Source organism: Dendrobium catenatum, unplaced genomic scaffold (genome assembly GCF_001605985.2).
Source record: "Dendrobium catenatum unplaced genomic scaffold, ASM160598v2 fragScaff_scaffold_1282, whole genome shotgun sequence".
NCBI lineage: Eukaryota > Viridiplantae > Streptophyta > Magnoliopsida > Asparagales > Orchidaceae > Dendrobium > Dendrobium catenatum.
Window position 1 is genome coordinate 738,003 of NW_021319744.1, and position 18,712 is coordinate 756,714.

General features: G+C 33.2%; 1 protein-coding gene across 2 annotated transcripts in view; it reads right to left on the minus strand.

Annotated features, from left to right (window-relative positions):
- Window positions 1–1,072: 1,072 nt before the first annotated feature.
- The window catches only part of LOC110108336, a 79,433-nt gene continuing 61,793 nt past the window's right edge, over window positions 1,073–18,712 (minus strand). For both annotated transcript variants that reach the window (XM_028699412.1, XM_028699411.1), the window contains 6 exons: window positions 10,552–10,634; window positions 10,379–10,474; window positions 10,190–10,312; window positions 9,635–9,718; window positions 4,801–4,944; window positions 1,073–1,718 (listed from right to left, as the gene is read on the minus strand). In XM_028699412.1, coding sequence (XP_028555245.1) covers window positions 1,392–1,718; window positions 4,801–4,944; window positions 9,635–9,718; window positions 10,190–10,312; window positions 10,379–10,474; window positions 10,552–10,634 — 857 coding nt within the window. In that variant the 3' untranslated portion in view covers window positions 1,073–1,391. The remainder of the gene's footprint in view (window positions 1,719–4,800; window positions 4,945–9,634; window positions 9,719–10,189; window positions 10,313–10,378; window positions 10,475–10,551; window positions 10,635–18,712) is intronic.

Consider the following 18,712-nt stretch of genomic DNA (forward strand, 5'->3'; position numbering starts at 1 on the left):
ATTTAAATTATAATTTTAATTAGCTATTATTTTTTAATGTTTAAAAAAATTTGTACTAAAATATTGATTTATGCAGCTGCTTTTAAGAAACTATTTTTCCCACAATAATTTTATGATCAATTTTACAAAATATTACAACCATCACAAATAAATTCTAAATTATGAAATGATTTGCTAATTTGATATTAACTTTACTATTTAGAAATTTATCAATCGTTTTATAATTAAAATTGACTAAAATTTATAAATATTTAAAATTTTTAATAATTACGGTTCCATACAATAAATTCATAATTAAGTAAAATAATTCTTAAAAAAAAATTTAACTAATAAAAAATTAATAATAGCTTTATTGATGATAGTTAGATGTCAATATTATTATTCTATCACAATAATTAGAGTTAGTGTAACTAATTATTTGATTGATTATTTATACTAATTTGAAAGTGATTATTTACTTAATCTAATTAAAGATTAAGTACATATAAATTTCTATTTAATATTTTTTATTATTATTGAAATAAGATTTATAAGCTTAAGATAATTAAATAGTTAATTCATTTGCTAAATTTATTGGCTGTTATAAGTTATTTAGTCCAATAAGAAATTAAATTAAATTATTAAAATTTTCTTAGCATTTATGTATAACTAACTCATAAATAACTAAAATAAATATCATAACTTATACATTAATTAAAGTTTATTTACGCTCATTAAAATTTAGGAATGATTAATTAAGATGATTCAACACGATCTAATTAAAAAATATATATATATATATATATATATAATGCACATAGTTTAAACATATAACCTTACTACCAATCATAACTATATTTATAAAAATTGATTAAAATAGAAAATTCATTAAATATAATTTAAATTATTAGAAGAACTCAAAATTTTAACAAACACATTTTAATTTGCAAACCTAATTCAACATATCCATACTACAAATAGTAAAATACTTATAAAATGTGTAAGTTATTGATACAATAATATTATCAAATAAACAATTAAATCATTTTTAACAAACTTGTAATTAAAAAATAAATAAACATGTTCATGCATATACATCTTATTCTTATATATATTTAACTTTCAAAATTTTATTCAAGCTTATTAAATAATACAAATAAGAAATACAAACTAAATTTATTTTCACTTGCAACCTAAATTCACCCAAATTTGTTGGGAGAAACCAAACCACGAGGCTATACTAACTGCAGCAGATGCTTTCTATTCCTCTCCTAAGGCTTCATTTGGTACGGCTTTTCTTTCTACTTCTTAAAGCAGATTCATAGTACAAAATTTTTAAATTTTCTATTAAAAAACTGCTTTAAAAAACAATAAAAAAGCCGTTCCAAACGAAACATAAGAGTTACAAAACTTCATTGTCCATCACTTTTATCAAGAAAACTGAGCAGGAATCCACTCACAATTCGTCTTGCTAATGGATTGGGTATGTGGCGACACAGCCTCCCATCTATATAAGCAATCATACCAGAGAGAAAAAATTTACCAACAGCCCAACTCCTACTAGGCTTCTTTTGTTCTTTCTCATTTTGAGATTTCCCACCTTCAGCTATGGCTTCTTCTCTTCCTTTCCATTTAAAGCCGATAATGAACTTGTTGGCTTGATTCCGCAGCATGCGAATCGTAAAACTAACGAATAGATGCTCACAGAGTGTCAGCACTGTCGGACCAAGCTTCCAATCCTGAACAAGTTGGATGAAAGCAGGTCAGGTTTAGCTTCATAAAATGTAGCTGATGAAGAACAAATTATTATGTGCGGAGTCCGGACGTCATACAAAGACCAATTAAAATGCGCAACGTTACCACAAAAATATATCGCGCTCGGTACAACTCAATACCGGACGGTTCCCCCATCCAGTATCCGCACAAAATAATCTCTCTTGATGAATAGCTTGCTTCTGAGATTATTTTGTGATACGGTCAATTTTCTTTTTCGCCTTAGTTTTAATAATTATTTGTATTATTTGGAGATCATGAATACTTTAATCATTATCTATAAAGAGCCCATGATTTTCTTGAGTTCTTCTGCAGAAAGTAGGAAAATGTGAGAGGTAGGGCTGTTAATCTGATCTCAAGCTGAAGATCAACTTAAGTTATTAGATTCAAATTTGATTATGGGATGACTTGATCTGATTTCGGTAGACATTGCCAAGTTGATGTTCAAGCAAAAAAATTGGTTAGATTTTAATCAAATTTCTAACATAGATACGTACACTCATGTAAAAATAGAATATAGATTAATATAAATATAGGAATAATATACATATACATTAAAACAAATTTGAATGCATGCATCAATATGTTTCTATGCATTCACACATAGATGGATGTACATTTTTATTTGATCATGAGCTAGTTCGATCCAATGTAGGCTTTGTTCAATTTATGCTTGATAGCTATGTTTCACTCATTCTTATCCAATTTATGCAAAAAATCAACCTAATCCTTTAGCGATCTTCGAACTTATAGTCAAATTTATACCCCTAATCATAGGTTGGTTGTAGGAACTATTGGTTGGAGAATAAAATAATGACAATTAAATATTTTCTTCAACCCTCATAAAGAACCAAGTAGGAGCATCCTACCGTTGCATATTTTGAAAGCTGTATTGCTATTGGCACAAGAAAAATGACGCTTCGGAATGAATATCACTTTGCAAACATAGGATTACATTCTCCTTGAGACAGATTGTAGTTGACTAGATTTCCCCTGAGGGTAGTATCATGCTTTAGTTAGATCTGGGTCCTTACTTCCTATGAGCACAAGCTCTCCTAGTTAATTACCTCTCTTATTGCGTAAGAGAGAACTTTCGATTAAGGATAAATAATTCTAGGTGTTTCAGTCTCATTTATTGGGGAAATAGAGGTAATTCTGATCAAGATCCCATAGTTCCATCATCCCGAGAATATCATAGGGTTCGGTCTACTAATATTAGTGATCATTGATCGTAATGTCAAGATAATCTGATTAGCAGTCATAAGTTGCCTCCTCTCAGGAATCCCGGGTAAACTGAGGTAGTTAGATGTGGGTTGGATTTTTAAAAGATGGTTTAGGGTTTACATCAATTAGAATACGCAATATTTGATTTTACAAGAGTAAGAGATAAAGGTGGTTTGTGGTTTACATCTATTATATTCCTGTCAATTCTTATGCTTACGGGTAGTTGTAAACATGCTGGGTATTTTACAAGAGTAAGAGATGAAGAAGTCTTTTAAGAAAGACTTTTGTATATGAGAGCCAGAAATGAAATAAGCCAAAACGGAGTAGTATGAATTAGTACGGGCGCAGGATTTGGCTCGAGCTTGCGCACGGAAGAGTCATGTACGCGGGTCCATATAGGATGGGGTGTCGGGTTGCAAGCGCTGGAGACAGAAGATTTCGCACACGGAGGTGTCGGACACGCGAGATCGATCTGGTGTGGGGGTGTCGGACGTGTGGGGTGCATGCGCTCGGTTGGGATATGCTGAATCGGAAGGAGGCGTGGTTGGATTTGGTATGTGGAGGCTGAAGGCAAGCATGCGGTGTGGATTCACGTGGGTCAGAGGCACATGGATCAGGGGTGATGTGTTCTAACGGTGGCAGGCAACTCGCGCAGAGCTCGCATGGGAGACGAAGGTGGTCATGGGTGGGTTTGGCTCATTCAAACGAGCATAGCGGTGGTGTAGATGTCGGGGTTGGAGAGGGAGCGAGGAATCAAAATTAGAAAGAACATAAAGAGTGTAAGTTGTTTTTTTTTTTTTTGTTTCATTATCTTTTTTATTGATTACTCTATCGAGTGGATGTGTCGCTTCCGAATCAGTGTATGAAACATTAGATTAACTTGATTGTTTTCTGATCTCCACTTTTACGCATGTGATTCGGCCTAAGCTTTTATTTTACCGCTCTTTGGTTTTACTTAGTCGTTTGAAATCACTTTAAAGATTTAATTATTGTGCTCTAAATATTAAGCGTGCAAACTCCTTAATTTACTCATCCTTGCCTGTACGTTTCACATCAGAAATCACTCAAGATACGGTTTTATGATGATCATGGATATAAGGCAAGCCTAGCAAAACCAGATGATAACTAAGATATTCCAGGACAGCTGGAAAGAAACTACTCCAGTCCATTTCACAACACCTAACATACTAATTTCATTAACCTAAATTAGTAAAAATGCATCATAACATAGGCAACTAAATTAGAGCATATTTGGCTTTAAACCATCTGCTAACATGCTACCGAACTCGTGGATTTTGAACTTACCTCAAAATACTAACATTTTTACAACCTCTACTGGTCAGAATATTGTCAATACCAGGATAGCTCTGTTCAAGTTTAACAAATTTGATGGAGTGGTTGCTGTTAGCCCTATGTTTCTTCTCTCTGTAAAAAATGCACAGTAAGGGTTTGATTATCCATACCTCATTCATTCCTACAACACCACTAAATACCTTCAACATCTGTACAACATTTACTTCGCTCAAAAAAGGTTTAAACATATTCTTCCAATGTCTCAATATCTATGTGGCATAGCTATGTCGATTACTCTTGTATGAAATACTGGCAACATCACTATATTCTCAACCTATAGTTGTTGTCCCGTCAAAGTGACTATCAAACTTCTAAATGAAAAATTTTGGAATATGATTGGGTATAGAATTTTGCAAGGGACAATTAATATGTTTATAGCATTTTCTAGCAATCAGCCACCTATTTTCTGCTCCTTCCTATGCAGACAAGAAATTAAAGTTAAAGAGAAAAAGAGCAAAAGAAATCACTCACGTTTTCACTACGTAGATGGCGCAAAGGACGAGAAGACGCTGAACTGTTTCCCTTCAACAAAGCTTTGTTGACGAGAAAGCTCTTTACATTTTCCATAATTTCATTTATGACAGAGCTATTTGGTGGTAGGTTCTTGAGCAGAACCTGCAAGGAACATGCAATAGTAAAAATAAAAATATAAGGTAAAGAACATAGCTTTCTCTGAAAATTCCTACCAACACTTACGCATCAAATAAGGAAACGGGAAATTAGAAGTCAACAACATGCAAACTGTGAATAACCACCTTTTATCTCAGCTGTTCTTCCATATCAAATCTAAGTAAAATAAAAAAGCTGACTTATATAAAAGCAATTTATGTACTTTCTGTCACTTTAGCGTATCAGTTAAACTCCTCGATTCAAGAGGAAATATTCTTTAGCGGTTTATTTCCTCAACTTAAACTGGAGATGACACGGCTTTAACATTTAACCAGATATATCCATTCCAATGAATAAATAGTGCAGTATTATGGCACAAATTTACTATTAAGGAAGTGAAGCTATACCCCCGGATGTTTAACATTATTTAGGTGAGCCCATATGCACAACATCCTCTGAATCATCCACCAGGTATATAGGATTTTAGAGGTGGGCCCTACAAGGTCAAGTGGTGGCTCCCGTCATGTAACACTTTGTCTCATATAGGGTTCAAGATGTGGCTCCCATAGTGACACTTAGTTCCCATCTTCAGGCTGTATATTGCTCTGATACCATTTTTAATAGCTCAAACTCCTAACTATCGAGATATTGTCTGCATTGACCTAAAAGCCTCACAATTTTGTCATGTTGACGAAACTTCCCAGTATGTCACTCATCTTAGAATTGACTTGGGATGAGCACGCTTAACTACAGAAATTCTTAATGAAATTCCAACCATTACACCAAAATGCACCTCAATATTTAAAAGTTTAGCTTTCTTTTTATTTGAGGGGTTTCATACGCGCCACAGCGCGCACCAACTTGAACATGTGCACCGCGCCATGCAGTTGGGGCCGTAGATGCGCAGTGCCACGCTATGCGCCATGGCGCGCGCCATTGACAAGTATGCTTGGAGGATTACTACAACCCTTAACTCTTTCAGGCAGAGTGTGGGAGGAATGAAATAAGTATACTTGCTCAATTGTCCACTACCACCACCACTAGGATCACTGTAAACCACTTAGATTGGGGTAACCCATCTATAAATTCATGATAAACAGGAGCTTGAAAATGTACCTGCAATGTTTTGTTTTAGAGATAGATCGATTGTGGGCCAAGTGACTAGTATGGGTAGAGTATTGGTACAATACTTCATATCATTCGGCTTCCTAGATGACTCCTTTCAAAGTGTTGTACCGTAGAGGTCCACCTTACTTAGTACACTTTGGGCAAAGTAAAACCAATTTTTTCAGTGGAACAGTACTTGGAGGAGACGGATAGGGTTTTGGATGAATTGAAAAGACATATTTTGAGGGTTCAACATATCATAAAAAAGCAGGCGGATGGGCATAGGAAGGGCATCCAATTTGAGATAGGGGATAAAATATACTTGAAGCTTCATCTCTACAAACAAAGGAAGGTAGCTAATAGGAGGAGTGAGAAGCTGGCTCCGAGGTACTTTGGCCCTTATGAGATATTATAGAGGATTGGATTAGCCTATCGTTGAGGCTCTTCAATATTGTTTAATACATTTGGTTTAGAAAAAAAGCTATAATTGGATAGGAAAATCCGATTTAAACAATTTTATTAAATAATATTGATATTGATTAAATAATATTGATACTTATTTAAACAATTGTTATTGCCAATCCAATTATGATTTATCTTTACGATTAAAATTTATTGGTTATATTGAAATGGATGATGGTTATCATGTTATGCTATAATTAATAATACCATATACTGCTTACTACTTAAAGATTATGAATGATATGAAAAAAATGAACTACATAGAGGGGTTTATATGTGCATGTTGATGGATGGATTTCACCCTCTTATGACACTAGTTAAGGACACTAAGCTACCCGCACGTAAAATAGAAAATATTTTATTTAGAAAAAGGAATGAAAATTTAAGTACCTTAAACGGTGCAATTTAGAATGTGCTCCTATGATGGTTTTAGTATACAAAAATGAGATAAAAGTATAACATGATATAATTATATACAAATCAATGTTTTAAAACTTTTCACATTGTCATCTTTAAATAAAAGAAATTATTAGATAATTTGCATTTGTTTATTTATTATGGCAAGTATAAATATTGATTTTTGAATTCCATTATATCATTGTAATTTAGAGATATGATGCATCCACTTAGTTATTGTAACTCATCATTATACTATTAATGTTTTTAGGGTAAAATATCAAGAATTAAACAAGTGAAAGAAGAAAATAGGTTTATCATAGATGTGGCACTATAAGAGAAAAGTAAAAAACATTAAAATTATTATCATTTGGGATAGAATGAATTTTTGTGATTTAGTGGCTCTTTTGATATATTGATGTTAACAATAGAAAAATGTACACATAATTGTAATTGAGGTTTAAATAGCTCCGTCTGGCTATTTGTGATGGGGACATCAGTTGGAAAGTCTATCGTCGACGTGGCCGTAGATCAACGGCCACGATTTATCCGATGTACTTTTGATTTTATTATTGTCTACTTATTGATGTATTTTTTTTTTTATTTAAGCATTTTCCCTTTTTACCCTTGCTTGAGGGATTGAGTCATGTAGTCCCTTGAGGGTATTTGAGTTCTTTTGTTTTAAGTCATTGTAGAGGCTATTTAAAGCCTTCATCTTGTTCTTTTAAGGAATAAATGATGATCAAAATTTTCCTGCACTTGTGTTCTTGAGGCTTATGTGAGAGCTTGAGAAAGAGTTTGAGAGCTTGGTGGAGCCTAGGATAGGCCACCCGTCGTACGCAACAGTCACCATCGGTGGCTCTTGGTTCTCCTCCTTCTTTCCCCCCTTCTCCTCAACTTCCACCGCCGGCCATCTCCGCCACCAAGCCCATCTCATAGCCCCACCTACCCAAGCTCAACATCCTCCTACCCACAAACCCGAGCCCACACCCTCATCCCGCTGGCATCCCCTTCAACCACCACCCCACTTCGCCGTCAATCACCGGCCCCTTTGCCTCCACCCCCATGTATTTTCAAATTTGAAATTCAAAGTTGATGAGTTGAAAGTTTCCAAATTTGCTCGAGGCCAAATTAGAAAGTTTCAATGAGGTTTCAATTTTAAATTTGAATTAGAACGGATTTGAAATTTTCATCATTAATTAGTCGGAGCGGATTAGGAAATACATAATTCCCTTTCACCTAACCCCTCTCCCTCTCACCATGCCGCCAGCCCCTTGATTGGGCCCCTCCTTTAATGCTCCTTCAAGGCTCTTAATTGCAAGTCATTTGAAATCCAAATTCAAATTATTTCCCTCCACTTTTACTCAAAACCTGAAAATAATTTCAGATTTGGAGATTAGAACACTTTTACCTTCATTCAACCTAGTTCCTTCCTAACCCTAGCCCTCTTCCCCCACTTACAAGCCGCCGGCCTCCCTCCCCACCGCCATCTCTCTCCCTGTTCTTCTCTAGTATGTTCTCTCCTTCTTTTGTCTATGATGTATGGCCGATCCGGAGCTTGACTCCGGCTTTGCATACGACAGCTAAGGCTTCGTGGATCTTCTCAAATTGCCGTTCTTCAACTTGAATCCAAGCATTGATGGATTCATAGAGAAGTCTGCCGACTACGTACTATTCACTATGACCGAGGCCATGGAGGGACAACTATTGGATGTCACGTGGTGTATCAAGACGGGTTCTTCTTGAAGGTGATTTTCTGCCTTGACTCATGTACGTTCATATTCCACTTATTTCGTAGAGAGATTGTTCAAGTAAGAGATTGTGTTCCATTATCGCCATCCACTAGTAAGCGTAGGTTTGTTGCTTCGTGCACTTAGATCTCTTTGTTAGACCAAGGTGATGTTAGAAACTACTTTGTATGCATTGCTTTAATTTTCCTAAATATTTTGATTTGCTTAGTCTCTTGCATAGCTTGGCCTAAACGGAAGTGACCGCTTATTAGTTTTTATTTTGTTGTTTTAATTGCTAATAATGAAAATCCAAAATTGCTCTTTAATTATTTTGTGCAAGTTTCCTGTTTCGCATTTAGTTCTTAGTTTGTTATCCCTTTGATATTCCACGTTCTCAGGTAGAGTCATGACATATCTTCTGGTGTAAGTTCAAAAAAAAAAATCAAGAGTAGAAGTAGCACAAATAGAGGAAAAAAAAAAAGGTTTTCTTGAACATGAAGCTGAAACTGAGTAGTTAGATACTTAAATTTTAGTAGGTATAAATTTAAAGAAAAAAGGTTTACAGAGAAGCATAAGTCCAGGGTAAATAATTCAGACAATAAAACAAAACAGGAAAAAGGAAAAAAAAAAGAAAAAAACATTGGCATTTCTATGGACAATTGTAAGTGCGAAAACAGCAAAAAGAATTTCTGCAATATTACATGCCTACTCAACACATACGTTACTTTAACCTTCATATCGCTAAGATTTTTTAAGTGGGCAATTGCATAATGCATAGCTGCTCCTAATAAGTACAATTATGCTCACGAGGGCTGTGGAGGAGATGAAGGTAATGTACAGCATAAGGTTACGATTGCCCATTAGTATCTGTATTTTACTACCCAAAAGCGAAACGTGCAACAACTTAAAAGAAGATAATGCTCTCAGCAGAGAGTAACAAGACACTCTAATTGATTTTTGATGCATAAATACGATAATAACACGTATTTTTTACAACTTACATGATCATCAATAACCCTCACACGGAGGTATTCTAGTTTGTACATCACATCCAACATAGCCTGCAGGTACCCTTCGATATATAGCTGCATAAATTTGGAGCAAGAAAAAATAAGATCTCTAAGCAAAAGATATAAACGGTCATATCAAAGGAAAATTTGTCATTTCATGTCTAACAGATAATTCAATTTCTCCTTTTGGCCAGAAATTTTGTCCAAAAAGTATTTCAAAATGTTTTAGATGGTGATTCACCGCTTCAATGATTTTCTCCCAAATTCAGGTAGGCCATTTTTACGGATTATAAGTCAGTAAGCAAGAGAGACTAGTCAAATACAACAATAGATGTTTGTACTTGGACCTTGTTAAAGAAAACCGTTACCACCATATCAATCGCTGCAATAGATGATTTTTTTAATGCTGAAACTCTGAAAAATTATTTAGATTCCTGCAAACTCTTGCAATATTACATTGAAAATGCAAATTGAACAGCAGAGCACAAACCCGTCTGATTTATAGTTAATGGGAAAAAGCCGAGAACAAATAGTATGTAAAATTACCTCATCAACACCAGGATTACGATCAAGTTTGATTCTCCTATCCGGACCACCTTCCATAACAGCAGCTCCCAACAAAGAAGGCTCCATTGCTAGTCTAAGAATTCCTTGGTGGAAACCAGCAACCTAGGAAATGCATAAACTTTGAAATAAGACCAGAAAGAAAATTCATAGTTCTATCAGATAATTTACCAAGCCCTTGAAGCCATTTGTTTCAGCTCCTCTCAGAACATTGTCTGATATTTCTGTGAGGGTAGCAAAAAGAACATTTGCACCTGCAGTTTTCATCTGCAAAGAATACCATAAGGAAAAAAGTTCAAAACTATGCACAACAATATGCAAATTATTGAAAAGATGGAGCTTACTGTTTTTCCAAGATCCCCAACATAGCGTCTTGTCCCGGAGAATCCCTTAGTACTGACACATTTGCTAATAACCTTAAACATGCCTAAACCATATAGTTAAAATCATAGTTTAGAGCTCAAACGGAGACTATATCAAATGTAAGGGAACTATAGTACTGTAATTTATACTAACAAAATAATTATGGGAACGTCACAAAATATTAATGCAGTTAAGGGAGGTAAAAGCAGCTAACATTCACAAGGCAAGTAATCTAACTACATTAGCTAATCAATAAAGGAGTTTACTGTCCAAGTGGCGGCATATTCACAAACCAATGCTATGAGAAAACTCCTCAGCTGTGCCTCAACCACTTGCCCAGCCAACCCATCCCATTTGGACTAACCCAAGGATTGAACACAAGTAAACTTGATCCTCTAAATGAACTAAACCAAGAATCTAGGTTAGATACACCAGATGGTCTGCCTTGCCCAACTGTCTCCACCTATATCAAGCTAATCCACACCGTCCACTGTAAACTAAGGTGGTTGCTCGCGATAGTCTGAACAAGAACTCCATGGATCGTTGAGGTAGCAAGTTGGTTTAGCTCTAACAAAAAGGCCAACTATCCATTTGTCTTGAAATTTTCTTGGCTAATTGGCAAAACCCTAGTGGCTTGTCCTTAATGACTTCATCCGCCAATTTATAGTGTTGCCACTGAAATGGGTGAGAAGAGCCCTGAGATAAGCCTATAACCATCTCCGTAGCTCCAGCTTCTGTCCTCGATTAATCTCCAGCCCAAATTCAGCTCTAAAGCTACGAACATCTAAGCCCAGGTGAGACTTTCATGGCGAAATTGCTCCTATTGATCTAGCCATCTTCAATCTAAGCAGTCTTCAGCAAATTTTTTCATCGTGGTTAGGCGAAGCTCCAATAGCAATCAATTTCATTTAGCCTCTTTGGATTAAGGTGCACACTACTTTGTCCTAACCCAATCTTTAGTTTCACACATTGCAAATTGAACTTCAAGCCTAGAAGAATCTAACCATAAGATTTCTTCTCCTTACCTCCACAATCCTTCTCTATCTACTAGATCAAGAAGATCAAAGTTTATCACTCCCGATCAAGGTGGTTTTGATAAAAAACTTCAAATTTTAGCAAAAGGTAGGAGATGATCACTGTCCATTCCATTCAAATAGAATGAATGGCTCTGATCCCATAGTATTAAAAACCTTACAAACCTCAACATTATTTTGCAGTTTGATTTGTGCTGTCTAAAATCTAAGATTGAATGTTTAATATTCATCCAGTGTGGGCCGTGGGTCCCCCACTTTATAAAATCCCCCAATTAGACGTCGTTGCATGCGGAGTGCGTGCTATGTCAGCAGTTCATTTTATTAAAATGATGTTGGATTTATCACAACTACCAAAATAATTTAAACATTGAAAAATCATAACTAATTCATTTTAAATACAAATTTAATAAATAAATCCTCTATGGATTCAAACAAATGTGAAGAATTTATTAAATTTAATTTCGCAAGAATTTGACATAATCTTAAGAATATATAAGGATAAATATTCAATTAACACCCTAAATCTCCTTTAATTGTCATCAAAGTCTCGTAAACCTCTTTTATTTTTTCTATGAGGGTATGATGCATGCTTTAACCTTAATTGAATTTCTAATGAAAATACACCTAAATAAACCCTAAAAATGAACAAATCCTAATTAATTCTAATAAATCTTGAAATATTCTAACTTGAATATTTAAAAAAAAATATTTTCTAAGGTTTAACCTTATTTTTCTTTATATCTATTATGTTTTGAGACATTTTATTTTGTTTTTCATGATTTTATTTGAATTATTTATGAAATTTATAAAATCCTAAGACCATTATTTTTTTTTTATTTTATTATTTTTAATCCTAAGTCCATTAAGATTCTTAACATAACTTAGAATTATGGTTCAAAAATCTTCTAACCAAACAACCTCAAAGTTTTTTGAAATTAAAATTAGAGGATGTGAACATCCTAAAGTTTAGTCTCTCATTTGGAGTCATTAAAATTAGAAATGAATTTTAGAGAATTTTTCTAAGTATTAAGGTTTATTTCTTTAATGATTTATTAAATAGATTAGGTAATTTAATTTTGATTTAATTTTTTTTCCTCTGTTCAGTGAGACGAGAAAGGGGTTTTAGAAGTAATTTCAAGATTTTAAGATTTGTTTAGAATTAATTAGGATTTGCTCAATTTTAGGGTTCATTTAGGTGCATTTGCATTAGAAATTCAATTAAGGTTAAAGCATGCATCAAACCCTCATAGGAAAAAAATCAAAGAATCCTAGGAGACTGATGACAATCAAAGAAGATTAAGGGTGTTAATTAAATATTTACCCTGATATATTCTTAAGATTAAGGCAAATTCATTTGAAATTAGGTTAAGTCAATTCTTAACATTTATTTGAATCCATAGAGGGCTTATTTATTAAATTTGTATTTAAAATGAATTAGTTATGAATAATTTTAAACCATTCTAAAGTTAGAAAATAATTTTTTTAATATTAAAAAATTAATTCAATTTCAGAATCAATAAATTATTACAAAGTTCAAAGTTCCAGAGATTGATCCTCAAACCATCATAGGTTTATGATTTAAATTTCATGAACTTTGGAGTTCATTTAAGGGGCTAATAATCAAACACTAATTGCAATGAAAATCCCTGAATTGAAACTTATAAAATTCATAACACATTCAACTAAAAACCTTAAAATACAACATAAATTTCACTAAACTCATAATAAATTTTAAACACAAAGAAAAACAAATTTAAAAAAATTGAAAACATTAAATAAATACCATCAAATTTTAAAGATTATGAATAAATAAATTCAATAAATTATAATAAATTATAAAAAAAAACTCCGAATAAGCAAATATTTTAGGAAAATGCTCTATGAATATTATAATATTATTTGAATTGTAAATTAAATTCAAAGAAAATTTGAATTCTTTTAAGGTCCAAAATATAAATCCTAATTCCTAGGTCAATAACCGTTCCTAATTGTCCTATACTTTGGAAAAATTATTAGAAATCCACATAAATTCCTTAAAATTAACAAAATAAATAAATTTTCTTGGAGTTTATTACATCTAAAAATAGAGAAAGTCAAATTCCTAAGGTTTTAAAATCAGAAAGTACATTTAAATAATTTAATTAATAAAATATACCATTTAATCATAACAAAGCATAAATACATCCAATTGACTTTACATTTTTATGAGATCATCATAGGAACATATCTAGATCTTGTGATCGATTTCAATGAATTTGAAGCTAATTTAATTTAAAATTAAATTTAGGTAATTTAAATAATATAAAAACTTTATTAAATTGAAATTCAATCAACATGATCTCAAATTTTTATGAGAGACTCCCCAAATTATCTTAACCTTTGAAATATTTTTTTATTATTTTTGTAGTTCATCTTAGCAACAAACTGGAATTTTATCATTAAATAATTTTAAAAATATGAAATTTAAAATAATTTTAAATTTTTACAGAAAGTTTTTGTAAGTTTTTCCAAACTCCGAAGAATTATTTTATATTTTTTGTACATTGTAAAAATATAAAATAATAATGAAGAAACTCTAAATTTAATAATAGAATAATTAAACAACTGAGAAACTTAAAAATTTTATAAAAAATTAAATAAAAATAACAAAATTTCAAAATAAAATTTATGAATTCACAAAATTATAAAAAATGCTAAACTAAATAATTTATAATTCCATTAAACTTAAAATAAAATTTTCTTGCACAAACTCTTAAAATGACAAAAAAATTATACTTGTGATTTGTTTGCTTATGAGAAACTGTAAATTCTCACCTTTCCGCTTAGGTGAAGTGTACACCTTATTATGTCTAGGATATTTTAAATGACAAGGTTCATCATAGGCATCTTAGCCTAAGTGACTAAGCTGTAAGTCAACTTTCCTAAAATCAAAATAACTTGATTCTAAAAGCATCTGCATTGAGATCAGGACTATATGATTTTAAAAGCGCATAGGTGTATTTAGCTACCCATATTTTTCATGCAAGATTGAAAGACTAGAGGTCAGACTCACTTAACCTCATTTGAAGTTTCAATTTCATAAATGCCATGTATTTTGGTATATTTAGATTCGAGTTACTAATTATCGGTGGTTCTCACCTTATATTTGAGATGTGAGGTTGATGTTCGTTTTAATTACGTTATATGTTGCATTTGCTTGAACCCAACTCAAGAAAATAACTCATCATCTTATGCAACACTAAATCAATAACCATTTTTTTTCTTAGCCTCATAGCTATATGATCTCTTGTGTTTTAATGGTCCCAAAGCTATGGAAATATTTTATCTTCATTTGCTTGGACCCAAAACCAAGTGAATGAATACATCTTTAATGTTAGGACCAAATCCTAGTAGTCTTTCCTATTTTATTCAAATTAACTTAGAGTTTTCTTTTCTTTTGTGCCCTAAGCCATTGGCTCACAAGCTTAACCTAATCAAGTATCATCCTTTCTTCTTGGCCTCAAAGCTAAGGTTCACATAGTTAGCCTGATCAAATATGTGATTTATCAATGTATACTCAAACTCTAAATTTTCATCACTTCACAAAATAGGTGATTAAATCTTTTATCTCAAAATTAAATCCAAAACCTTCAAAGTTTCTTTCAAAACTATTCTTAAAAAAATGAAATGAAATATCATAAAAATCATAAAAGCAATTGATAGGAAATACTGAGTTTGCAAGTAACCCTAAGGGGAAATACTTGAGTTTGCAAGCAAACCTAACAATAATTGGTGAAAACAGCGAGAAATCTGCTGATTTCAGAGAGAAATCTGAAATACGATGCAGAAATTTCAGAAAATTAGGTGGAAAACACAAGGAAACTTCTTCTATTCAATTCACGAACAAAAAAAATAATACAAGATACAAATTTCTTCAATTCGAGAGGAAGAAAAAACTCTCCAAATCTCTAGCAAAGCCTAGAGCCCAAAAGAACAATCTCTCTTCCAATTCCAGATGAAGCCCTAATCCTCCCAAAGGAACTACTTAAAAAAAAGAGGACAAATACAAAATACCTAAACAACCTCTAATTCAAGTTTCCCTCACAAAGTAACGCTTAATTAAGTTCTGGGCCCCATCTCTCCAACCGGCGTCTCTCTCTCTTCCCCTTGGTTCCACCCCCGCCTCCTGTAGCAAAGAACCGGTCCAAGTTGGACTTGTTCAGTTGGCCCTAGGACCAGCCTAAAAACAACTTAAGTTTCTTTTTGGCAATGATGTACCATTTCACCTCAAAATATGAAATGCTTGTATCATTGAATCTCAAAATATCGTGAATCATAAGTTTGTGTTAAGGCAAGCAAGTATATAGGCTCTACAAAACCCTTTTTGATGCATTCAATATTTTTAGTTATTTTTGTTTTATTGTATTTTGAACAATATTAGTTGTGTTTTATGTTTTTTTTTTAAAGTTATCCTATGATGGTTGGGCTTCCAATGATCATGGTAGGAATGTGCTAGGCATGGCAAGCCTTGGATTTGCTTGCTTTTGAGTCCATTTCGTCTTTGGGCTGCTTGCTGATTTTGGTTTGGTGTGGTGGCTGCTCTCGGATGGGCCTTGGTTGCTTGGTGTTGAGCTCAAAATTGCTGATTTCTACTTTGTGTTAGCTCATAAATGCTTGAGCTGAAGTTTAGCTCAATGATTGGGGATTAATTGCACTTCCTAGCTCATTAATTCAAAAAGGTATGCTATTATTTCAAGAATTCATTATGGAGTGGACTTGTGCCTCTTCTCCTCCCTTTTGCATTCTCGGTTTTCCCTTGCTGACTGGTTTCCCGTGATCTGCTCCTTTGTCTCCTGTGCTGGCTTTTCGGGTCCCTTGCTGGCTGGTTTCCCGTGACTTGATGCTTTGCCTCATGTGCTGGCTTTTCGGGTCCCTTGCTGGCTGGTTTTCCGTGACTGTTTGGGGGGGAATTCTATGAAAATTTCTCTGTTTTATGTGCAATTTTCCTGCAGTAGTTTTGCTGTCTTTCGGCCTTTCATTTCCCCAATTCTGATTGGATTTGGTTGGAGGTGTTATGGCTATTTGTCTACCTTCTTTTGCCTATAAAAATGAGTTGTTTTGAGTTGGAAAAGGTTGTTGAATGTTGTGAGCAAAGTTTCTACAAAACCTGAGGATTTCTTCTCTTGGAAAAGCTTGAGAGCTGTTCCACCCCCTTTCCTCCTCTCTATTTCGTCTTGGCTTCTAACCTCTTCTTCTCTACGCAAGTTCCACTCCACCTGTATCCTTCTTCTTGAGCTTTGGAAGTGTATGTTGGCTGAATTTGGAGACATTTGCCAGAGGAGTTTGGTAGGACGTTGGACTCTTTTGCAGTGTGGACCCTCAGTTTGCAAGCCTAAGCACAATTTTATTATATATTCCTACTCTCGTTGCATGTGAGGAGACCGCTAGACGTTTATAATGACGATAGTGTTTTTATATTTTGTTTCGTTTGATTTGGCTTTTGTTTCTTGAAAGTTTGTTTGGTTGTTTGCAAGCTATATTTGAATCGAGTTTGGTTTATGTTTTGTCCTGGTGTTCTCCAATTTGTCTCTTTACTCTAGTTTTGCTTGCATCACTTTTAAAATATGAAACACCTTTACAATTCAAATATAAGTTTTAAGTCACAAATAACTTAAAAGTGACATCACTCTTGGACTAAATTATATCTCTTCCTATTTCATAATAAAACAACACATCAAATAATTGCATGATAACCACACAATAGATGTGAATCTTAGGATTAGGATTTATTTTCTTGAGTATTTAGTTGTAATGTCTAGTGTGGAATGATTGTTGTGTTATGACAATTTGTACTCAAGTGTTAAAGCAAAGATATATATTTTTCATGTAGGTAATCATGCTCAAATGATCAAACAAAATTAAAATTCATCAACCAACTACTTTATCTAGCAAGCCCTGCTTTGTATGCTAAATCTCTGAGTAGACATGTTCAATAAATATTGAAATCAGCTTGAAACCATCGATGCGAAGAAATTGGTCTTATAAGAAAAAGAATATTTTTTTTTTCTTTTAAAATATGTAATTTATTTGTTCGTTGCAAAAGGCCATGTAAGCCCGTGGGATATAACATATGAACGATAAACCAAAATGTTGAATCCCAAAGTGAAATTCTAGAAGCATTAAAAGCTAAATCTCGAAGACCCACAAGTCGAATCTGTAAATTTAACTGGGTTATATAGGGCATGGTAACTCAGTTGCCTCTTTTTTTTTTTTTTTTGCATTTTTCCTGATTGTAAATGGCCACTATATTATTCCTTTGGTTAATTATTTATGTGATGATTGTGTGCTTACTTTAAGTGCGTACTAGAAATAAATGTTTTTCCTGGGTATCTTCTAATGTTTTGCTTGATGTTAACTTATACATATTACGTGGTAGACATGTAGGATGCTAACTTTTCCACCCATTAAAATATAAACAATTCTAAAATCAATCATAGGATGATTTTTTCATATAATAAAAATTTATATAGTTTATCCCAAAGTAAGTTGAGATTTCAAAACTAAAATAAAATGAAAAGCTTCCTTACAGATCTAATTATACAATCCAATATTGAAATGATTGCTTATCCATAAAGGTGTGTTTATCAAAATCAGCACCAAACCCATTTGTATTCGCTAATGAACATCATATACATAACTTTGTGAGTTGCATATAGAAATAGAAGCCCTCCCATAAAAAATAATATAAAAAATAGCATTATGAGTTAGCATATACACCCTTCTGGTTAGGCATATTATTTTAAATGGCTAAGCTGTTAGTTCTCTTTCTTGAAATCAAAATAACCTAACATCTCTTGCATCTGCATTGAGACTTATACTACATAATTTTAAAAGTGCTTATGTAGGTTTAGTTGAAATCCCTTTCAAGAAGGAATGTAAGATCAGAGGTTGAGTTGATTTAACCTTATGGGATGTTTAAAGTTCGAAAATCTCAAGCACTTTTGTTAGATTTAGATCCAAGTTATTACATATTATTGGTTCTCACCTTAGAGCTAAGGTCTGAGGCTAACGTTCTTTTTAATTACATCATAAATTATCATCTTTTTGGGACATTTCTTAATCTTGTGTT